We start from the raw sequence: 25,249 nt of genomic DNA on the forward strand, positions 1-25,249 counted from the left end.
TCCTCGGTAGAGTGGGAGGGGGAGTTGAAATGTTGAGCCACGGGGCGATTTGGTTGATTGGTGTGGGTGTCTCGGAGATGTTCCCTAAAGCGCTCTGCTAGGAGGCACCCAGTCTCCCCAGTGTGGAGGAGACCGCATCGGGAGCAACGGATACAGTAGATGATATTAGTGGATGTGCAGGTAAAATTTTGATGGATGTGGAAGGCTCCTTTAGGTCCTTGGATGGAGGTGAGGGAGGAGGTGTGGGCGCAGGTTTTACAGTTCCTGCGGTGGCAGGGGAAAGTGCCAGGATGGGAGGGTGGGTCGTAGGGGGGCGTGGACCTGACCAGGTAGTCACGGAGGGAACGGTCTTTGCGGAAGGCGGAGAGGGGTGGGGAGGGAGATATATCCCTGGTGGTGGGGTCTGTTTGGAGGTGGCGGAAATGTCGGTGGATGATTTGGTTTATGCGAAGGTTGGTAGGGTGGAAGGTGAGCACCAGGGGCGTTCTGTCCTTGTTGCGGTTGGAGGGGTTGGGTCTGAGGGCGGAGGTGCGGGATGTGGACGAGATGCGTTGGAGGGCATCTTTAACCACGTGGGAAGGGGTTGCCAGCAGCGAAAAATCAGAATGGTATGTTACCTCCCTCGTGCCAGGATCAAGGATGTCACAGAGAGGGCGCAGAATGTTCTGAAAGGGGAGAGGGACCAGCAGGAGGTCATTGATTCTAGTGTACAATGACATAGGAAGGGATGAGATCAGATTCTGAAGGGAGAATCTAGAAAGTTAGGCAGGAATTTAAAAAGGAGTTATTCGAGAGTCGTAATATTTAGATCACTCCTGGGTGAGGGTAGGAATAGGAGGAGAGTGCAGATGAATGCATGGCTGAGAAGCTGGTGTATGGGCGGAGGATTCACATTTTTGGATCATTGGAATCTTTTCACACAGAGCGTGTATGGAATGAGCTGTCAGAGGAAGTGGTATTGACTACTACAGTTACAACATTTAAAAGGCATCTGGATGGGTACATGAATAGGAAGGGTTTTAGAGGGATGTAGGCCAAGTGCTGCCAAATGGGATTAGGGTAGGATATTTGGTCAACATGGACAAGTTGGACTGAAGGATCTGTTTCCGTGCTGTGCATCTCTATGATTCTAATTGAGATCCTAGACTGAAACTTGGCTTGAAAAATCATGTTTTGTGTTTCTTTGAACAATGTAGTCTCTCCTGAAACTTAAGCAATTAATATTGCAGAGTTTGTTTTAACAACAAAACAAAAACTTATTAACCTTAAAAAAAGTATAGTGTAATAAACCATGCTATTTACTTATAGAACACATTGATCGATTTTTAAACACAGTAATAGTATAATCCCATTAATCCCAAATCACTCCTTTACAAATTCTGAAAAAAATTGATATCCCTTTGTTGAGGCCTTCCCTGTTTTCCTTGATTTTTCTCATTTTTGTTTAGGAATTGGACTTTGAACTTTGAATAGCAGCTAGCCTGGAAAGATAATTTCAGGTTAATTATTGTTCTAAGAGCACTACGGATATTTCGTCACCTGGACATATTGTACTGAAGGACTGGCAACCTGTTTGATGTTGCATTGATCAATTGAGGGGAGGCTGTTGCTGGTCAGCCAACTACAAATACGTTGAAAAAGTAACACCATTGATTTAATCCTGATTAGAGTTTTGGGGCAGAAGGCTGTGTACTCAGAAGCTGTGTTGGAGTTTTATTCTCTCTCATTTTATATTCAGTTAAAGAATTATTGAATGTTCTGAGAAAAGAATTCCAGTTTGTAAGAAATAAGTGAGTCTTTCTTGGAGCCTGCTGGAACCTGTTCACATTGACGTGACTTTGGAATTGAAGCAAGATACAATTACATATCACTGTAATTCAATACATTGTTCAAGGATTCTTTAGAGACTTGGTACTCATTGTTGAAATGGTTATTGAACTGGCAATTACATCTTTTCTTTTCAATTTATTCCTTAACTGTGTGTGTGTGTGTGTGTGTGTGTGTGTGTGTGTGTGTGTGTGTGTGTGTGTGTGTGTGTACCTATCTGTGTGAATGCGGGTTACAATCAAAGAAGATTTAGACATTATTAGATTACCTTGTTTACTTTTGCTCTGTTAAAATTACAGCAGTAATACATTAATTTTTGTTTAATTTAGAACCTTGGTTAACCTGTTATTTTTAAAGTCCACTTAGGAACAAGTTGACAATTTTAAGGCATTGAATATTTAAATTTCACTATGTTGCAAATCCAGTGATAGCAGAGCTGATTTATCTTAGCTTGCTGTCCTTATGTCATAACATGCTGGACAGTTCCCAAAAGCACCTCTTGTACTATACTTGCACCAGCGGAAACAATCTTTTCCTAACACCTGATTAAGTTTGAGGTAATTCCTAGATGGAAATGCTGATAGTTTCTTTCCAGAGCTGGCATATTCCTGAGTTTAAATATACTGCACTTCAAGTAATCCCTTCAGGTTTTATCCCAGTTCGAGATAATCTGGTTTCACTAACTGTTCCCTTCCTCATAGTGCTACTAGATACATCCATCCCCATCCAACTACTTTACAGAACTGCCTAAGATGAAGTAAAATTTAAAAAATGTATTTCCCTCTCTGGCGGTGTTTCCCCTATGCGTGAAAAAGCTATAAGTGTAGAAGTTTCTAACAAAATGGTTTACCTTGTTAAATTATAAACCGTTCTAAAATAAACAAAAATCCAATAATACCGCCAAGGTAGCATGCTCAAAGTTTTTAAAAGAAATTACCACAGCTACAGAAATATTTAAGAGTTAATAATTAACTTCTGACACACAGAAAACTCATTTCATCAACCTAAACTTAAAACAATTAACAATGAAAATATATGCACAATCACATAGGGACAAGACTGCTTTAGCATTTGATGAGTCTCACATGGTGCGGTATATTGAAGAATCATCAAACATCCCCACTTCTGACATCGTAATGGAGGGGTGGTCCTTGATGAAGCAACTGAAAATGGTTGGATCTCCTGCAGTGATGTGTTAAGTGTGACTCCAAGCCCTTGACTTCAATTTTGCAAAGGTTTCTTGATGTTGTGTTTGATCAAATATTGACTTGAGGTTAAAGGCAGTCACTCTCTCCTCTTCTGTGGAGTTCATCACTTTTGACCAAGGTTGTACTGAGGTCATGGGCTCTGTGGCTCAGGCAGAAGCCAGCCTGAGCATCAGTGAGCAGAATGTTCCTTTGTAGCTACTAATTAATAGCACTGTCAATGACCCTTTCTATTGCCTTGCTCAATTGCCAAGTAGACAGATCAGGTGGTAATGGACCAGGTTAGATTTGTCCTGTGTTTTGTACACAGGACATTCCTCAGTAAGTTTTCAGTTTGTTGGGTAGGTACCAGAGTTGTAGCTGTACTGGAATAGCTTCTAGGAGAAAGTGAGGACTGCAGATGCTGGAGATCAGAACTGGAAATGTGTTGCTGGAAAAGCGCAGCAGGTCGGGCAGCATCCAAGGAGCAGGAGAATCGACGTTTCGGGCATGAGCCCTTCTTCAGGAATAGCTTACCTACTTAAACTCGAGTCTTCAGTAGTAGTCCAGAATGCTGTCAGTGTCCAAAGCCTTTGTAGATCTGATGTCATGTGGAATGAATTGAATTTGTTGAAGACTGACATCTATGGTGCTGGGCACCTGAGAAGGTCCCCTTTATTGAGTATGTGGATATTTTGGAATCTGTAGCTCCTGGTTTTATTGTAGTTGTCCATTGCCATTCACAACTGATGAGGTGGGACTGCAGAGTTTAGGTTGTGGGATCACTTGGCTCTGTCCGAATCTTGTTGCTTCAACTCTTTGGCATGTAGATGGTCCTGTAAAGGTTATTCACCAAGTGGGTGCATCATTTTTATATATCCCTGGTGCTGTCTCTGGCATATATTCGTTGAATTAGTTTTGATGATTTGATTTGATGGTAATGATAGAATGGAAGATGTGCCATGAGGCTTAAGATTGTGGTTGAATCCCTTTTTGCCACTGCTGCTGATGATCTGTAGCACCTTTATAGCTGGCTAGTTTTGAGTTGCTAAATTTGAAATGCATTCAAAGTCTGTCCCATTTACTGTGATGGTACTCCAGTGAGACACAACGTGATGGCCAGTTTCCTCAATGTGAAGATGGGATTTAGCCTGTGACTGTGCAGTGGTCACTCCTGCCAATACTGTATTGAGTGGATACATCTGTGAGGTGTAGGTTTTTCAGAGCAAAATCAATTAGATTTTTGTCTCTCACCTGTCCTCTGCTACAAGTGCTTTGGTTCCTTAACTTGGTTGTTTCTAGTATTTTTTCTCTCTTTGTGTTAGCTACACAGAGTGGCAGCAAGCTTTTTGACTATAGAGAGCATCAGAATTGACTCGGATTCTGATGCCTGATGTCCAGGTATTTTTTAGCACTCATCATTGGATATCACTTAAAACTGGAAATTACCATCGACTGTTCCTTTTGGAACCTTATAGTCACCTTAGAATGTTGCAATTTCACCCATCAAAGATAAGTTAAATCAATAGTAAGTGAGAGTTGAATGCAGAATTTCTGTATTGGTATTTGTACTTCACCACAAGGTTGGATGTGAACTTTTCTGTAAACTGTATTTAGTTTAAGTGTTGGAGCTGCAGAAGACTGCAGCAAATTAGCAAGATACAGAGTTACTTTCAGTGGTCGTTAATTTCCTTGCACAACAAGTATACATTTGATGCATACATTTACAGAGAATCAGTGTGTGCAGGTCAGATAATTCCTCAAAGAAGAGAAAGAAAATCCAAGAAAATCTAGCTCTACAATGCACAGGTATGCTTGTGCAGCGTGATTTAATTATCCACTTAGCAACTGGTGATAGTTGTACATTGTGGGACAAGTTGGTGGGTGGAACATTTACTTCTCATGGGTTTCTTCCCTTTTCTATCTTCAATTTTCAGTTTCAAGAATTTTCATGGCATAATTGTTAGTAGAAAGTAAACACTGAAGAAGTGATGTGTGTCAGCAATATCAGTGATCTGCTAAGGATGGAGTAATTTATACAATGCGGATGTGAACTATGTGGCTGCTGTCAGCTGCATATATAAAAATGATGCACCCACTTGGTGAATAAACTTTACAAAGTACTATGGATAGCATTCCTGAAGAAGGGCTTATGCCCGAAACGTCAATTCTCCTGTTCCTTTGCAGCTGCCTGACCTGCTGCGCTTTTCCAGCAACACATTTTTAAGCTCTGATCTCCAGCGTCTGCAGTCCTCACTTTCTCAAAGTACTATAGATACCATTTTATAACGACCTAAGTAACAAGTGGAACGGACTGATGGGTATGTTAGAAGACAGCCAATCGAAATTACCAACATCTTCTAATTGTACTTGTAGTTAATCAGACTGGTATTATGCCAAAGTAAAATGTGCAGCATTCCAAACTGCTTCATTATTATTTTTATGATGACTGACCTGCCTCTCTTTGTGTTAGGACAATCGTTCACTGGAAGGTTTTTCGACAAGCCTTACATGATGTTCACCCAATCACCTCTGGCCTGGAGGCCATGGCCTTGAAATCTACTATCGATTTAACATGCAATGACTTCATCTCTGTCTTTGAATTTGACATTTTCACTCGACTTTTTCAGGTAAATACTGTATATCCGCATAAGTATGAAAAGACTATTAAACTGATTGTCTTGAGAACAATTGCAAAGCTGCATTTAGCCCTGCCTTTTGTTTGGGCTAGCAACAGAGAGTTTCTGCTCCTGAATGTTATCCTTTCACCTTTGTAGAAAATATTTTTGCATCCATTAAGGTTAAGATCTGATTTATGATGTGCTCATATATTAGTGTTTCTTGTTGAAATTCACCTTTTGTGTTCAGACATGAGCAGTTGGCTGGCATAGGAGAACTGTACCTCAGCTAGTGTTTACAATTTGCCAAGGTCATATGGGATGGAAAGTGTAGTGTTTATGGAAATTGGATGGAAAATGGAGAACATAGGATTGGTATCTTCAGTTAGTTTTGATTCATTTAATTAGGTACTGATTTATTCAAGATTGTAAAAGGAGTTCGAAGAAAGATATTATTAAACTGGGGAGGGTTTAGAAGAGACTTACCAGGATATTGCTGGATGTGGAAAGTTTGAGTTATAAAGAAAGGCTGGGTTGGCTGGAACATTTTTTACTGGAGCATAGGAGATTATAAATAGAAGTTTATAAAATAATGAACGGTATAGATAGAGTTAATGGTAGTTATCTTTTCCATAGATGGGGGATTTCAAGACTAGGGGTCACATTTTTAAGGTGAGACTTTTCTTAAAGAAGATGTGGGGCAAATGTTTTATCCAGAGGGTGGTTTGGACGTGGAATGAACTTCCTGAGGAAGTGGTGGCTGCGTGTATAATTAGTGTTTAAAAGACATTTGGATAAGTGCATAAATGGGAAAGGTTTGGAAGGATATGGGCCAGGAGCAGGCAGGTGGGGTTAGTGTAGTTTGGGATTGTGCTCAACATGGACTGACTGGACTGAAGAGTCTATGACTCTATTACGCAAAGACTTTTACTTCCTTAGGTGATAAACCACTTTTACAAGAATGAAGGAAAGAGCTGGAACTATGAAATATGAAATGTTTTTCCATAAGGCTGTTTATTTCAATTTATCTCTGGGTTCAAATAGTGACGGCTCATTTCCTCTTCAAATGTTTGTTCATGACTAGTGAAAGCTAAGGTCAGTATGTGCTTCTCATCATGAATAGATTTTGTATATCTACAGGCCATGGAGGTATTTAATTATAAATTGCTTTTCTATTATGAACTTGAGCATTGCTACTCCTGTAGCACCTATCTAACAATATGGGAGTACTTAAATAATTATTCACACTGACCGTCTACTCAAAATAGATGCAAATCTAACAATATTGCATGTAAAATTCACAGCTTTATTGTTGAAATGCAAGAGCTATTTGGAATTGAGGTGTGACAATCAAGAAAGACTGAACAAACTGAAGACTTGTCTTCTCAAAAAAGAAGACTAAGGCTGACCTGCTGGAGATCTTTAAAATTTTAAATGCATGTGATAGCATGAATGTAAGTTTGCTTGCTGAGCTGGAGGGTTCATTTTCAGACATTTCGTCACCATACTAGGTGACATCTGTGAGCCTCCGGCGAAGCATTGATGGTATGGCCTGCTTTTTATTTGTGTTTAGGTTTCTTTGGGTTTCCACGGAAACCTAAACACACAAATAAAAAGTGGGCCATACCACCAGTGAGGCTCTGGCGAAGTACTGATGATGTTACCTAGTCTGGTGACAAAAATGTCTGAAAATGAACCCTCCAGCTCAGCGAGCAAACTTACATCCAGAACCTCAACTTGAGCTATAAATCTTCTCAAAACTTGCTAATGTGATAGCATTGCTGGCGAAAAGATGTTCACACTTGTAGAGAGTCTAAAACTAAGTGCCATGACTGTAATAAAGTAATTAAGACGTCTAATAAGGAAATTTGGGAGAATTATTTTACCCAGAGAATGACATGAACTTAGAACTCCCTACTTCAATGAGTGGTTGAAGTGAATAGGGGAAGATAGAACATAAAACAATAGAGCACAATACAGGCCCTTCGGATAAGTGAAAGCGAGTGAAAGGAGTAGAAAAGTATATTTAGGATTAATTATCTTAAGCCATTATTTTATTTTCATGTGCAGATCCCCCTTGTCTAAAGTGACATTTGCAATATCGTAAAAATATTGTGAAACAATTTTTTTCTAATCCAGGACTGGCATCATCATCTCCCTGTCTCGCATTAGAATTTTAAAAATTATTAAATCCTTAGTTGAATTTTGATATATTCTTTCGACTGCTTTCATTGGGGGGCATCTGACCTTAGCAGGGGTAATTTAAAAATCCTGATTCCTGAAGAAGGGCTTATGCCCGAAACGTCGATTCTCCTGTTCCCTGGATGCTGCCTGACCTGCTGCGCTTTTCCAGCAACACATTTCCAGCGCTATTTTAAAAATCCCCATTTGAGTGAATGGTTTTGCAAAAGTTAACTATGTAATTCTGTTTGGAAGGCAAGGATTGTCAGTTCCTTGACAGTACTGGCCATGTTTGTCTCTCTGATAATGACTTGTATCAGTGTTGTAAAAGTTGTAAATATGTTGATCTGGATAACAACTCAAAGAACTGTGGATGTTGTTAATCAGAAACAAAAACAGAAAATGCTGGAAAAGCTGAGCAGGTGTGGCAGCATCTGTGGGGATTGATAAAATGTGGATCTGAAGAAAGCACAGCAGGTCAAGCAGCATCAGAGGAGCAGGAGAGTCGATGTTTCGGGCTGGACCCTTCATTAGGCAGTGTCCATGAAGAAAAATTAGAGTTAATGTTTCGGGTTGAAACAGTTTTGAGGAAGGGCCATTGGACCAGAGAAGTTAACTCTGATTTCTCTTTGCAGATGTTTTTCAGCAAATTCTGGTTTTGTTCTTGTAATTGGTCTCGATTTGTTTTTCCATGTTACATAACTACAGCCATCTATTATCCATTTTCCAATCCAATTATGTACTTTTAAAATTCACAGCAGTATTGACATGACCCTACAACTACAAAACAGAATCTCATCCTTTCTAAGAGGACTTAAAAAAAAATCAGGAGAATTAAACAGGACAGACTTCCAAAATATGAAACCAGATGAGTCCAACATGCTACGCTTCTACGGATTACCAAAAATGCACAAACCTGGGGGGGGCTCCCTCAAACCCATAGTCTTCCTACCTGGTACACCAACATACAGACTAGCCAAGGAACTCCACCAAAAACTAAAACACCTAATTAAAGATTCACGCCACTCCATTCACTCAACCCAAGAATTCCTGAACACCATCAAAGACATCAAGATGGAATAATGGTCTCCTTTGACGTTACAGCCCTTTTTCATATCAATTAACATCAACCTGGCCAAAGAAATACTGGCATCACTACTAGGACAGCCAGGACCACAAACACCAAGCAGCATCAACCTTATCACTAAAGACAACATCTTCAAGCTAGTGGACCTGTGCCTCACCACCCACTTCACATTCAATAGGAAAACCTACAGACAAATCAACAGAACACCCAGGGGATCATCAATATCAAGGCTTATAGCAGACGCAGTAATGCAGAGACTTGAACAAGCTGCCCTTCCATCTATCCAACCTAAACTTTGGGTCCACTGTGTGGATGACACCTTTGTCATCACAAAACAGAACAAATGAGAGGAAACATACAACGCCATCAACAATATCCTGACAGGCATCAAATTTATAAAAGAGGAGGAGAATGACAAAAGACTCCCATTCCTAGACATGACAGTTGAATGTACAGTTAACGGATAGCTTCAAACAAGCACCCACAGAAAAACAATACACACTGACCAAATACTTAACTTCAGAAGCAATATCATCCCAACACCCACAAACGGAGTTGCATCAAGACGCTATTTCAATAAGCTACATCACACTGCAGCACCCTAGAGCTACAAAAAGCAGAAGAAAAATATCTATACAACGTTTTCAAGAAAAACTGATGCCCATTAAATGCAATCCATTGATTTCTTTGAAACAAATCCAAGCAAGCAGACACAATGCAATCAAAAACTATAGCCACATTACCTTACATCAAAGACGTATCAGAAATGACTTTCAGACTACTCAGACCCCTTGGCATCATGGTAGCCCACAAACCTACCAACACATTTAAACAGTGACTAGTGAACCTAAAGGATCCATTAGATACTACCAGCAAAACTAATGTCATTTACAAAGTACCATGCAAGAACTGTATAAACAATACATTGGACAAACTAGCAGGAAACTTGTCACCAGGATACATGAACACCAACTAGTCACCAAAAGGCATGACCTGCTATCTCTAGTTTCCATATATGCAGACAAAGAAGGACACCACTGACTGGAACAACACACACATCTTAGGGCAGGCAAAACAAAGACAAACACGAGAATTCTTAGAGGCATGGCATTCTAACCAGGACTCCAGCAATAAACACATCAATTTAGATACCATCTACCCTCCCTTTCAAAAAAAAGAAATGGCATCACCACCTTAAGAAACCAATACCTATAAGTAGAGAGGCAGGGCATACCACCAGCACTTCACCGAACATTCTCACTGATATCTAGTATGGTGACGAAATGTCTGAAAGCAAATCTTTTAGCTCAGCGAGCTAACTTGCATACTTATCATCAACCTGAGCTACAAATCCTCTTAAAAATTGCTAGTATAGCTGCAAGCCCACTTGCGTTTGTCCAGGCTTGTATTTTAGTCCTGCTGTTGTAGGGAGCCACCCACATACATGTGTTTATTTTATTTAGAAAGCAAGGAATCAAATGCAGGTAGTACCTATCATGCAGTAAAAAATCCAAGCGTTACTATTTACATGGTTGGAAAGAAAAGCTGTCAAGGAAAAGCTGAAGAAATGGAGCTTAATTTAGTATTGCAAAATACTTAACAGCAATCTTATATTGTCACATTAAATTGTTTATTCAAGTAACTTGTGGAATTGACGTACTAATGTAAACTTTAACTGTGGAAATCCAGCTCAAACAATACACAGGAACCTTGATTGTCCGAATGAGATGGGAGGGCACTATTTCGTTCGGAAATTGATTATTCGATTAATTGATTAAGTGCCTTTCCTCTGGGGCATGGAGTTTTCCCCATTCAGGAGACTAGAGAGCAGCACACCGCGCATGAGCTCCACCCCCAACCCTGTCCAACACCGCCACCCCCCAAACCTGTCCAACCCTACCCCAACTCCGCCCCTGTCTGCCCCCCACCCACCCATCCACATGCGTGCACGCACACACCCATATGCACACCCACACACCCCCACCCCCACCCCCACACACACCCCTAGCTACACACAGAACTTTTTACTGCAACTTTTTGACAGGTTCCACCTTTGCTCTGTACAGACTATGTTGGAGGGATTATCTGATGAAGAGGGTTTAGGGTACACCCCAGTGTAGAACTCCAGGTGAAGTGTGGGTGGAGAGAGTGGTGGGAAGTCAGTCATTTGTAGACAGTGCCTGGACTCCCATCAGTCCAGGAGTGTTCTCGGCAGCGTTTCAGGAAGCGGAGTTCAGTTTTAATCATTGAAAACAAAAGACGCGATCAGTGTTGGTAACACATCTTTGATATAATGTTTCTATCAGGACCTCGAGATCTCCTTCGGATAATCCGATATTCGGATAATCGAGGTTCCTCTGCATCAAATAGAACCGTACACTTTTCATCTGAGAAGTGCTATGGAAAGAAGTTTACAAAACCACTTATGAATCAAATAAAAATGCAAGACCCCTACCTATTGTTCTGAAGAGAAATCACGAGGCAGCACGGTGGCTCAGTGGTTAGCGCTGCTGCCTCACAGTGCCAGGGACCCAGGTTCGATTCCACCCTCTGGTGACTGTCTGTCTGTGTGGAGTTTGCACGTTCTCCCCGTGTCTGCGTGGGTTTCCTCCGGGTGCTCCGGTTTCCTCCCACAATCCAAAGATGTTCAGGTAAGGGTGGATTGGTCATGCTAAATTGCCCATAGTGTTAGGTGCATTAGTCAGGCGTAAATACAGGGTAGGGGAATTGGTCTGCTGGGTGGGTTACTCTTGGGAGGGTCAGTGTGGACTTGTTGGGCCGAAGGGCCTGTTTCCATACTGTAGGGAATCTAATCATAATGGACTCAAAACATTAGCTGTTTCTCTATTCACAGGTGCTTTTGGATCTGTTGAGTTTCTCTAGCATTTCATTTGTTTTTTTTTATTCCTTGAACTATCACAGCCAGTATGGAGATTGAAAGCAAAACACATTTCTGGAGTACCTCAACAGATCCAGTGTAGAGAGAAAGGCAGAGTTAACCTTTTGGGGCCAGTAATTCTCCTTCAGAACTGAGATTGAACCAGTTGGTGTCAGGATATATATTTTTTAATTGATTTATCAAAAATATCAAAAATTGACTTCTCTAGAAATAATTAATTCTGGCCAAGTGTTCTGCTTCTGCATCTGATGTTTGACTCAAATTGAATGTGCCTTGGCCTTCTGAGCATGAACACGTAAACGCTGCCCTCTATCCCTTTCCCACCCTTTAGCATCCCAGACAATAAAAAAATGCTTGAGGAATAGATTTTGTGTAGCGGAAAGACTTTTTCCTATGATTAAAGTTGCAATTGTCTTTTGTTAAGTAAGGGTTTCAATTTTTTTTTCAAATAGGCATCCTTGTTTAAGGCAGAGGTCACCTGATATCCCAAGAACCATGCAGTAAAACCTCTTAATTAATGCATGTATCTTCATGGGTGAAGTGAAGAAGAATAGCAAGGGCTGTGTTAATACCTTTGAATCACAAATTGTCATGTCTATCCTTGGTACATTACACATCCTGTTTTCATACCTCACTTATTTCTGATACCGGTGGTAAGTTTTTTTGTTCTAAAGTGTTTGAAATCATACTATGTAATATTGGTAACAGTTAATGTATTTGTACAAAATTTCCTTTATCGAATTTTTAAAATAAGTTTGTTAGTAATATTGCTCTACATTTCAATGAAATAATACAATGTGTAAAAGCTCTATTCACATTCTTTTGAGTTGACACCGTGGGTTTAAAGAGTTTTGCGGTTTGGAAATTTAAGCATACTTCAGTAGTCTTTTGAAGATTTAGAATATTACAAAATAGAATCAGGGAATTCCACTCGTGATGTCTATGCCGGTGCTTTTATCAACAGTAATCACCTGTTGGTAGTCTCTTATTTATTTCCTGTGCCCATTATTATTTTTTGCTTTCAGGTAGTTTGCAATAGAATAATATATTTTATTTGTTCAGATCATTAAAAGTGCATTAAATTGATTCCAGTGTTTCATCCATAGGAAAGTATGCTTATGTAATGAGAAGCAAAAATCTACTTCTAAATGTGAAACAAGGAGCAGTAGTAGGCTGCTGGTCCCTTTTTTAAACTTGCTCCTCCATTCAATATACTCATGGCTGATCCTCTATCTCAATGCCATGTTCCTGCTTTCTCCCCATACCTCTTGATGCCTTTAAAATCTTAACATCTATTTATCTAATTCTTAAATGTATCCAGTCACTTGGCCTCCACAGTTTTCTGTTGTGGAGATTTGCACAGGTTCTCTACCCTTTTAAGTGAAGCAATTTTTCTTCTTCTAGTCCAAAATGGACTACCTGAATCCTGAGACTGGTTCGAGATTCCCAAACCAGAAGTCATTCTCAAATCTTTTTGTTTTACCACTGGAAGGTTTTGTTCTCTGATACACTCCATAAGGTCCCACCGCTAACTGCCTTCCTTTCTATGTTTTTAAATTTGTTCTCCAATGTGGGCTGAACAACTTCCAATGCTGGTATATCTCTCCTTAAATAAGTGGGCCAAAAATGGTACATAGTAGGTGCCTTCTCACCAATGCTCTCCCAGTTATATTATGACAGAGCTACTTGTATACTCCATTTCCTTGCCGTATAAGCAACATTCTGTTTTCATTCCTATGATTTCTTTACTGGGATATGAAATTTTTTGATTCATGTATGAAGATACCTGTCTTCTGCTATTACCTTGTCCCTGCTCTGCTGAAGCCTCAATATTTGTTATTGCCATTATATGTTATTTTCCCCCACGTACTTGGAGTACTTGAAAGTAGAGTTGCAAGTAGATAGGATAGTGAAAATATTATTTGGTATGCTATTCTTTATTGTTCAGAGCATTGAGTATAGGAGTTGGGAGGTCATGTTGCAATGTTGTACAGATCATTGGTTAGGCCGCTTTTGGAATATTGCATGCAGTTCTGGTCTCCTTCCTATTGGAAGGCTGTTGTGAAACTTGAAAGGGTTCAGAAAAGATTTACAAGGATGTTGCTGGGGTTGGAGGAATTGAGCTATAGGGAGAGGCTGAACAGGCTGGGGTTGTTTTCCATGGAGCGTCGGAGGCTGGTGGGTGACCTTATAGAGGTTTGTAAAATCATGAGGGGCATGGATAGGATAAACAGACTAGGTTTTTTCCCTGGGGAAGGGGAGTTCAGAACTAGAGAGCATAGGTTTAGGGTGAGAGGGGAAAGATTTAAAAGGGACTTAAGGCACAACTTTTTTATGTAGAGGGTGGTGCGTATATGGAATGAGCTGCTAGAGGAAGTGGTGGAGGCTGGTACAATTACAGCATTTAGAAGGCATTTGGATGGGTATATCAATAGGAAGGATTTGGAGCGATGTGAGCCAAGTGCTAGCAAATGGAACTAGATTAGGTTAGGATATCTGGTTGGCATGGACAAGTTGGACCAAAGGGTCTGTTTCTGTGCTGTATATCTCTATGACTGTACTCCTTGCCCTTCTCCTCTTTGCTTTCCCTCATAAACGCTGTTGTTAATGTATCAGTAGCTCGTTTCCTGTTTCATTTGCCCATCATCCCACTGCTCTACTTTGACCCCATTGCTTTAGATTTAAACCCTCATTTTGTACAGCTATCTGCATTTTTGCTTCCTTACCTGCACTGTTTGGTGTTCCAACTTCCTGCTTCTATGTATTCTCTTACACCTCATTTTGGACCACCATTAATGACCGAATTTTTGGTTGCCCCATTTCCCTGAATAAACTCCTTCACCTCTCTTTCACTTTGTAGTCCTCATTCTGTTAGCCCTTTTGTTGCAGATTTCATTTCACCCCATTTCTCTTTTCCTGCTTTGAAACAGCAGTTGTTTATGATCCTGCCATTCGTATCTCAACTAAATGCATCTTTTTGTTTTGTATTTTTTTAAATTAACATTCCCTCCCCCTTGCATCACCAACACGCTCGTCACTTAATCACTCAGGTCTATCATAGTCACCCTATCACAGTCTTTTCTTTTTGGTCTTTTTAATATCCTCGCCCCCACCAATGGCCTAAAATTATTACATTTCCAAGTGAACTTTCTTCTTCACTTTTCTCATTGTTATGGATCAGATCGGACTTCCTTCAAGCATATCCAGGAGATAGCCTAGACCCTAACTTTTATCTTATTTAAAGGCAAGTATAAGGTGAAGTATATCTGATATAATTCAACTGGTCACGCTACTTGGCTTTAAGCAAAACAAGCTTTATTCTTATACCCAGCTAAAATACAAACTAAAGGAAGAAGGATTGGTATAACTTTGACTCTGTTGGAAACTTAGAGTAATAGATTATTTAATTACTAAACAGCAACTGTTCCTATGTAGTAATATCCCATAAACACACCCTTAGCAAAGGTAAATTTAGTAAAATAGATTGTTTCAAATATGACATTTCTCCAGTCCAAGAGAAAACACTAAGAGAACAATTCTGGCAGTGAAACAACTCCAGCTTTTTCCTGTGGCTGAGAGAGGTGAAACAGCTTCCACAGTCAACTTCCAAACTCTAACAACTGAAAGCTAAACTAAAACACTGTTCTGTGGAACCCTGCCTCTACCCATTCATGCTGTTTCTATTGTTCTAACTTTGTAAGAAAAAAACCCCAGGGCCTCTTAAGCTGTTTGCTTTATTGGCTTAGAAGATACAACTCCGCACCTATAGCTCAAAAACTCTCTTTAAAAAAAAGGGCAAAATGCATCACTTACAACCATAGTATCGTGTCTCAAATCACTTCAAGAAAGAACCCAAATTATACTATATGAAATGTCGTCTTATGACTTGGGCTTTTAAATATCTTTTATTGTTACACAGTCATGTAGTGTTTCCCATAAATACAATCAGGAAGTGTATAACAGAACAGATTTGCTCTTTGCAGAACATCAAGTGACCAGAAAATAATAAATCATCCAAGTGCAATAAATTATCTCCTTGTCTTCACACGGAGCTTTGAAATATCAGGCATGACCAGATGCACACAGATTGAGTAACTGCACAGGGTAAATTTATCAGTGACTACTGTTCAATAATCAAACATCAATATGTTGAAGCGTTCATTAGAGGATTATGTTCCTTTCTACAAAGATTGTTCCCACAGTGATTAAACAAAAGTATTTTGATTCTGAACAACAAAAAAAATTAAGAAACTCTAGTTTCCCTATAATGGTTTACTTGGTTAGTGAGTTTATCCTGCAAAGCACTTTCAGGTGGGCCAAGTCTTTATAATCTTCAGTAATCAAATTTCAATCTTGTAACCCATTTTTGTTTTGTTATTGAATGGTTTTTATGGCACAGAAAAGGGCCGTTTGGCCTGTCGTGTCTACACCAGATTTTTAAATAAGCAGCGCATCTAGTGACGTTCTTTTGTAACCCTGCCCGTTTTTCCCTTTCAAACTAACAACCAGAATGAATTATGTCAAATACTGAAATGAACTTCCATTATGTGTGCAGAGTGAAAGACAGAATTAATCTGACAATTAAAGTACTAATTTTTAATCAAATTCACATGGGATTTGTGAAGGTATTTGGATTAGTTATCTCTATTTGGAGATCTATTAAGAAGTGTAAATTAGCCACCAATTACAGCAGCCACTTCTGAATGTCACTTTTATCACATAAGATTCACATTTTTGAATATACCTGAATCAAAGTGTAATCCTTGTTGAGAAGAAATCTGTCCTTTTGAAATAGGGAATCCCAGACTTGTTTTGATGATTATAGTTAACTTTGTGCTTAGTAAATTGAGTTATAACATTGGTCTTTTTTTATCATTTCTTCCAGTCCCAGATCTGCACACTTGCATAAGTCATTCCTTTTGCCTCACCTCCAGTCTAGACTGTTGTAGTTATGGTCATCCATCATTCTTGTCTGTATAGAAACCAACAGATTTATAATACAAGTGATGTAAAACTTTACTTAAGCATTTAAAGTGATTTCCGGATCTATCTTTGGAGTATGAATATGTTCAACTGTCTAAATGGAGCTGCACAGTAAATAAAATTCAGTTTTAGATCGTAACCTGGAGTTTACTCATGGATGCAATTGAGAATTTAGATCCAAAAACCCCCACATTGTTAGTGCTTATTTTGCTGATGTTGTTATGAGTTAATTGGTTAGAGTGCACTGATGATCATGCCCTACTATTCTGCAAGTTGTGTGTTAATATATAGGATCTCAGTGAGATCACCAGAATGACTAGTTTGCCTGACTGACTGCTACTCAGGACAAAAGCAATGCACACCAAGTTTTGTCAATAACAGGAAGATAACACACTATTTTAACAAGAGCAATGAAATGAAAACATTTCTAAACTATTACTATGCAACTTAAACTGTATCCTTTCAAAACCCTCAATTATTTGCTTTCAATCACAATTAAGACAGACAAAAAAACAAATGGTTTAACACACAAACTTATGGGTAGAAAAAGAATGTAGGTGTGGTTTTAAAAAAAGTTATCAGAAGAACTCCAGACCACAAAGTGAAAAGTTATTTTCTCACAGTCCTTTTCATTTTTGCCATGGTAACAATTTTATCTGTAGGGCTACAGTAATTCCTTACTGGTTGCTCAGATGGGCCTATGTATTTCTTTGTTTTATAATTCTTTCTTTTAAGTTTTTTGGTCTGTATTTTTCTCACAGAGAGCAAGAGAGATGGATGCTTTCTGTTTGTAGCTCTGGATGTTTCTCTCACTGTTTCCCTGACACTTACAGGTTCCTAACATCCTGCAGCTCAGTCAATTAAGAAGGCTGTTGACTGAATTTTCTTCACTTGAAAGGTTCTCATTGCTGCTCAGTCTCTCAATTTCACTCTGCTGCTTCATAAAGCACAATTGTATTGCACAGCTCAAGAAGAATGCAACAGTTGACTTTTTAAGTTGTACATTTCTCCTGGTATTTCAGTTGTAGCAGTCCAATTTAAATTGTCGCGAAAAAATGTGGTCCCTTATAATATCATGCTACTCTCAAGTATGCTGTTAACCTCATTAGAGTACACAGAAATTGAAAATAGATATCAGTGTGATAAAGATGTATGATATATTGTAATTTAGGAATTTGGATTTTAAAGTAGAAGTGAATAGATTTGTGGGCTCATTTCAATGGTGGCAACTTTTTTGAGGTCATAAAATCATGTGGAACAGTGAACTAAAGGTGTAATTTCCTAGACAACGTACCTTAAATTAAATGCCCATCACTATGCACATGGTGTTAATTGTTTAAGTTTTTACAAAGCATATGTTTTATAATGAACAGACAGTCTGTGGGTTGCAAATGGGTTCCATTCTAGAGTCTGTTCACAATTCAGCTTGTAAGCAAGTTGTTAACGCTGTGCTTGACAACATAAAATTGTAGGTCATAAGTAAATGAATATTAATACATACCTGTATGGGATTGCATTTGTAAGTATGAGCATTCATAAGTTGGCTGTATAGGAAAACCAATCAAGTCAGGAGTCACAGTAGTTTGAAGTTCAGAATTGGGTTTCACTTCAGAAGAATGGTTTCATCCTAGCAGAAGGTGTGAAAATATCCAGGCCGTGGCATGTTATTTTGAGATTTCTAAGCTTTGAGAGTGCAAGTTTTCTTGGTGTCAGAATGATAAAGAAGCTGGGGCCATTAGAACTAAAAAGGAATCCAAATGATCAAAACTGTAAAGTAGTCTTTCGGCAATCAAAACTAGAAAGAATCAGTTCAGTAACAATTTAGAGTTAGAGTATGAGTGCTATTTCATTGAGATTGAGAATCTGCAAACGATATTGCTGTGGTAAAGATTGGAACTTTGCTGTTTACTTTAAATTCTTTTAAAATTGTAATATCTAGCTTTGTTTTATTTTTCTTTTGTGTAATAAACTTGTGTTCTTTTATTGAAGAATGTTGACAGCCTTGTGAATATGTTCAGTGACTATGAAACATATGCATAAATTAAAATCCATAATCTGTCAAACCGCGCTTCACTTTGGGATCTGACTTGACAAATCTTGCCATCAGCTGGCATCACAACATAGATTACATTAAACAATAGAACACACAGAAAGCACCAAATCCAGGTCATATATTTCTTTATTTATGGACATCTAAGTTTCACTTCTTTTAATGATCATTCAAGCACAAGATAGAAATAGGTCAAGTTCTGGTGTTAGTACTTGCTACTTCCTTTCATACTAACTGCATTTAATGGTAAAATGTTTAAGTGATGTAATCACTTTGTTTATTGAAAGTAATAAAAAAAGAAAACTAATGGTTTTACCCATCTGAAGTCCTATATTCCAATGACTGCAGCAGTTAAAAAAGGCTTTTCACTACTGCCATCTCCAGCAACTTAGGGATGAGCAATAAATGCTCGCATAGTCAGTCCTGCTCACATAGAATTCATAGAGATGTACAGCACGGAAACAGACTCTTCGGTCCAACTCGTCCATGCCGACTAGATAGCCCTACCCAATCTAGTCCCACCTGCCAGCACTGGCCCATATCCCTCCAAACCCTTCCTATTCATTTACCTATCCAGATGCCTTTTAACTGTTGTAATTGTACTAGCCTCCACCACTTCCTCTGGCAGCTCATTCCATACACGTACCATCCTTTGTGTAAAAAAAGTTGCCTCTTAGGTCTCTTTTGTATCTTTCCCCTCTCACCCTAAACCTATGGCCTCTAGTTCTGGCCTCGCTGACCCCAGGGAAAAGACTTTGCCTATTTATCCTATGCATGCCCTTCATGATTTTATAAACCTCTAATAACGTCACCCCTCAGCCTCCGACGCTCCAGGGAAAACAGCCCCAGCCTGTTCAACCTCTCCCGATAGCTCAAATCCTCCAAACCTGGCAACATCCTTGGAAATCTTTTCTGAACTCTTTCAAATTTTACAACATCCTGATAGGAAGGAGACCAGAACTGCATGCAGTATTCCAACATTGGCCTAACCAATGTCCTGTACAGCCGCAACATGATCTTTCAACTCCTGTACTCAATACTCTTGACCAATAAAAGAAAGCATACCAAACACCGCCTTCACTATCCTACCTACCTGCGACTCTACTTTCAAGGAGCTATGAACCTGCACTCCAAGGTCTCTTTGTTCAGCAACACTCCCGAGAACGTTACCATTCAGTGTATAAGTCCTGCTATAATTTGCTTTCCCAAAATGCAGCACCTCACATTTATCTAAATTAAACTCCATCTGCCACTTCTCAGCCAATTGGCCCATCTGATCAAGATCCTGTTGTAATCTGAGGTAACCTTCTTCGTTGTCCATTACACCTCCAATTTTGGTATCATCTGCAAACTTACTCACTATACCTCTTATATTCCCATCCAAATCATCTATATAAATGACGAAAAGTAGTGGACCCAGCACCGATTCTTGTGGCAGTCCACTGGTCACAGGCCTCCAGTCTGAAAATCAACCCTCCACCACCACCCTCTGTCTTCTACCTTTGAGCCAGTTCTGTATCCAAATGGCGAGTTCTCCCTGTATTCCATGAGATCTAACCTTGCTAACCAGTCTCCCATGGGCAATCTTGTTGAAATCCTTACTGAAGTCTATATAGATCACATCTACTGCTCTGCCCTCATCAATCCTCTTTGTTACTTCCTCAAAAAACTCAATCAAGTTTGTGAGACATGAATTCCCATGCACAAAGCCATGTTGACTATTCCTAATCAGTCCTTGCCTTTCCAAATACATGTGCATCCTGTCCCTCAGGATTCTGTCCACCGACGTCAGGCTCACTGGCCTGTAGTTCCCTGGCTTGTCCTTACCACCTTTCTTAAACAGTGACACCACATTAACCAACCTCCATCTTCGCGCACCTCACCTGTGACTATTGATGATACAAATATATTAGTAAGAGGCCCCACAATCACTTCCCTGGCTTCCCACAGAGTTCTAGGGTGCACCTGATTAGGTCCTGGTGCTTTATCCCCTTTTATGCGTTTCAAGACATCCAGCACCACCACCTCAGTAATATGGACATTTTTCAAGATGTCACTGTCTATTTCCCTACATTCTATATCTTCCATGTCCTTTTCCACAGTAAATACTGATGCAAAATACTCGTTGAGTATCTCCCCCGTCTCCTGCGGCTCCACACGAAGGCCGCCTTACTGATCTTTGAGGTGTCCTATTCTCTCCCTCGTTACCCTTTTGTCCTTGATGTATTTGGAAAAACCCTTTAGATTCTCCTTGACTCTATTTGCCAAAGCTATCTCATGTTTCCTTTTTGCCTTCAGTATACTCCTACTGCCTTTATACTCTTCAAGGATTCACTCAATCTAATCTGTTTATACCTGACATATGTTTCCTTCTTTTTCTTAATCAATCCCTCTATTTCTTTAGTCATCCAGCATTCCCTATACCTACCAGCCTTTCCTTTCATCCTAACAGGAATATACTTTCTCTGGATTCTAGTTATCTCATTTCTGAAGGCTTCCCATTTTCCAGCTGTCCCTTTGGGCACAGATGTTCGCAGGTAATCAGCTTTTGAAAGTTCTTGCCTAATACCATCAAAATAAGCCTTCCTCCAATTTAGAACTTCAACTTTTAGATCTGGTCTATCCTTTTCCATCACTATTTTAAAACTAATATTAATTGGGAAAAAGTCTTATCATTCCACCCATTTCAAGTTGCCTAGACCTATTTGCATTTCACTGCATATAAAAAGTTGGTAAATTTCGTAGTCACAAAAAAATTGATTTTTTGATTTTCACCACTCTCATCCCTGACCTTAATTTCATTTGTCGCTTTCTGTTAGAGGTCATCCTGCCTACTGGTTGCTTGGCCTTTGTTTCTGCAGGACACAGATTCAAAAAGACTAAAGCGATTAATGTCTGGGATTGATCAGTATTTTTGTATGTTTGGACTTGACTGCACATAGCCAGTGACTTGCACAGGGACATGTTTTTTGAGGATATCCAAATGGAAGGCTTCAAACTTTGTGTGATCCTCTTCTCTCCTATGTGCGTCTGTGCATTTGCTGCAAAACACATTTAAGTGAAAATCCTGGTGAGAGTGCAGGAGGAAGTTCATGGCTAAAAAAAATTCTGTGCAATCCAGATGTTAATGTATTGCTAAGTTGCTTCGATGCATCTTTGGTGCTTAATGTTCATTGAGGTTTAGAGAATGCAATTTTAAAAACAGATTTTGTGAATTCTTTAAACTGTATCTATGACTTTGCAAAGCAGAGTAGCTAAAATTTTAACATACTAGCAACATATTAGATGTTGCTGATTTCTCATGCTAATAACATCATAAATTCTCACTGACCACCTAGCCCAGAACAGCCTGAATACTGCATTTAGTCTTATGTCCCTGTTGAAAACATCAGGAAAATAAAAATTGAGTTTATTGCAAATTACATCTGAATTTCTAGATTCTTGATGTCTGAATCACCAGGGAGAAATGTTTCCATCAAGGATTAGCATGTAAGACTTGCTATTTGAACCTTTTCTTGATACAGTTGTCATGGCCAGTGCATTTCCTGGGATACTTAAGTACCAACATCACTTCAGGAGCTCTTGAAGCAGTACCTTAGACTCTGTCATTTTCAGCTGTTTCATCAAATACTGTCATAGAACATAGAACATAGAACACTACAGCACAGAACAGGCCCTTCGGCCCACGATGTTGTGCCGAACATTTGTCCTAGCTTAAGCACCCATCCATGTACCTATCCAATTGCCACTTAAAGTTCGCCAATGATTCTGACTCTGCCACTCCCACAGGCAGCGCATTCCATGGCCCCACCACTCTCTGTCCCTCCAATAAAGATCAGAACTGGGGAAATTTTCAGATGGTTGCACTTTCAGCACCATTTTCTACTTTTAGATGTTCAGTTAGTTTGTGTTCATATATTGCAAAACCCGGATAACCTTTGGGCTTGGGTTAAGTGACAGGTGACATTTGTGCTTCACAAGTATTGGGCATTGACCTTGACGAACAGAATTTAACTGTTTATCCTTGATATTCAATAACATCAGCTTAACTGAATCTGCCACTGTCCAGAACCTGTACTGGATCAGCCATTTAAATATAGTGACTAAAAGAAGGTAAGACGATGGAAATTCTATGGTGAGCAACTTGTCTTGTGCCTACTCAAAACCTATCTGCCAGCTGCGACGCAATATCTGAAGTATTATTGGATAATTGAGAAGCTCAGCACCATTCAGGATGAAGCAGCATGCTCGATCAGCACCTAATTCATTATCTTAAGCATTCACTTCCACAAAAAATAGTGCTCAGTGATAGCAATATGTACCACCTGCAACCTACACCTGAGGAATGTGAGGCACCTTTGACGGCACTTTCCAAGTCTGCAATCTCTAACAATAAGGAGGAAAGGGATAACAGGATCACTACCGGCAAGTTCCTCTCCAGGCCGCACACCATCTTAACTTTGAACCATCTTGCGATTTCTTTGCTGCCACTTCATCTAAATCTAGAGCTCGATTCCTAACAACATTGTGGGAGTATAATGCACCAGATGGACTCTAGTTCAAGAAGACAGCTCACTGCCAACTCCTGGACGGCATTTAGTGATAGGCAATAAATACTGGCCCAGCCAGGAATGCTAACACACATGAGCAAATTGAAAAGAAAATCCATGAAGCGGTGATGAATATGAAGTATTAACAGAAAATGTTGGGAATGTATAATCAATAAAGGTTACAATGGAAAAGACAAGGTAAAGACATAGTAATCCAAAGTGTTAATCTTGTTCTATTTTAGTTGGACTGCAAGATTTGTTGCCATTCTGTATGACTCTATTGTATGTTGAATGAACTGCCAATGCAGGTACAGTTACAACATTTAAACGACATTTGGGCAGGTATGTGGAAAGAAAAGGTTTGGAGGGATTTGGGCCAAATGTAGACAAGTAGGGCTAGTTTAGTTTGGGAAACTTGGTTGGCCTGAGTGAGTTGCACTGAAGGGTCTGTTTCCATGCTAAATGACTCTGACTATATTGTCATGTTTAGTTAGCACATTCTATTGCATCTGTTAAGAGAAAGAAGGGTCAATGGTTTAGATCTCAGATGGCAACAGTGGTGAAGGTTCACATTGCATTGTACTGGCATTCTAGAAGGCACACCATTTATCTGGGAATTTTTAAATTTCAGACTGGCAGAATTGCTGTGCCTGGGCTTCAGTGTCACCAACAGTGACCTGGTCATTGGAGACTTGAATTTGTATACTGAATAGACATGGCATATTCCCATTGCTGTATTGTCAAGGGCTGTATTTGGAAATATTAAACTGAATCTGAACAATTAATATCTCTTTCCCCATCCCAGTACAGTACTATTTCGTCCATGCAAGCTCACTTCAAATGATTGCCCGAATACTCCGTTGGCCAAATAGTTGCCCAAATGGTGCAGCTTGGAGTAGTACATCAGGATCCTGCAGAATCCCAGAAACTGTGCAATCTGTTTTTGGGAAATTGAAGATTTCAGTGGGCAATTTACCTCTGAAAGAGTCCATTTTAAGCACAAGATTTAGAGGAATCTGTTTCTGTTTATTTAGTGGTAATACAGGAAAAATTAGATTTCCAGTTCTTCCTCAATACTGACCTGAAAATCTGCTGCCTCCGATATCTCCATTCACTCTGGGATCACCACCCCCTCCCCAAAATCTCCTGCCCAGTTCCTTGTCACCTTACTCCCATACTCAACTGACATACTTGCCCTTTCACACTAGATCTTAAAAGTTAGTGTCTGAAGGAATTGGGATTGAAATTCTGGACAGAAATGTGGAGCTCTGTATAACGGGAGAGAATCTGACTGATTCCCATCCTTAAAATATCCGGACCAGTGTTCACTATCCTCCCCTTAGCTCACTATCCACTATCTTTAGAATCTGTGGCTCCTTCATTCGGCACAGTGGTGTCGGTTGGTAGATGGTGTGGAAGGAGAAAGTGAGGTCTGCAGATGTTGGAGATCAGAGCTGGAAATGTGTTGCTGGAAAAGCGCAGCAGGTCAGGCAGCATCCAGGGAACAGGAGAATCGACGTTTCGGGCATAAGCCCTTCTTCAGGAATGGGGAAAGTTTATCCAGCAGGCTAAGATAAAAGGTAGGGAGGAGGGACTTGGGAGAGGGGCGTCGGAAATGTGATAGGTGGAAAGAGGTCAAGGTGAGGGTGAAAGGTCAGACTGGGGTGGGGGCGGAGAGGGCGGGAAGAAGATCTCAGGTTAGGAAGGCGATGCTGAATTTGATGGATTTGACTCCTCTGGGACACCCGGACCAACCAACCCAACCACCCAGTAGCTCAACATTTCAATTCCCCCTCCCACTCCACCAAGGATATGCAGGTCGTTGGACTCCTCCATCGCCAGACCACAACAACACGACGGTTGGAGGAAG

At 39.9% G+C, this 25,249-nt stretch overlaps 1 protein-coding gene across 3 annotated transcripts in view; it reads left to right on the forward strand.

Annotated features, from left to right (window-relative positions):
- cbl (Cbl proto-oncogene, E3 ubiquitin protein ligase) overlaps nucleotides 1-25,249 on the forward strand; it is a 271,172-nt gene that overhangs the window by 166,538 nt on the left and 79,385 nt on the right. For all 3 annotated transcript variants that reach the window (XM_043677729.1, XM_043677727.1, XM_043677728.1), the window contains exon 4: nucleotides 5,485-5,641. In XM_043677729.1, coding sequence (XP_043533664.1) covers nucleotides 5,485-5,641 — 157 coding nt within the window. The remainder of the gene's footprint in view (nucleotides 1-5,484; nucleotides 5,642-25,249) is intronic.

Source organism: Chiloscyllium plagiosum, chromosome 36 (genome assembly GCF_004010195.1).
Source record: "Chiloscyllium plagiosum isolate BGI_BamShark_2017 chromosome 36, ASM401019v2, whole genome shotgun sequence".
Classification (NCBI taxonomy): Eukaryota; Metazoa; Chordata; class Chondrichthyes; order Orectolobiformes; family Hemiscylliidae; genus Chiloscyllium; species Chiloscyllium plagiosum.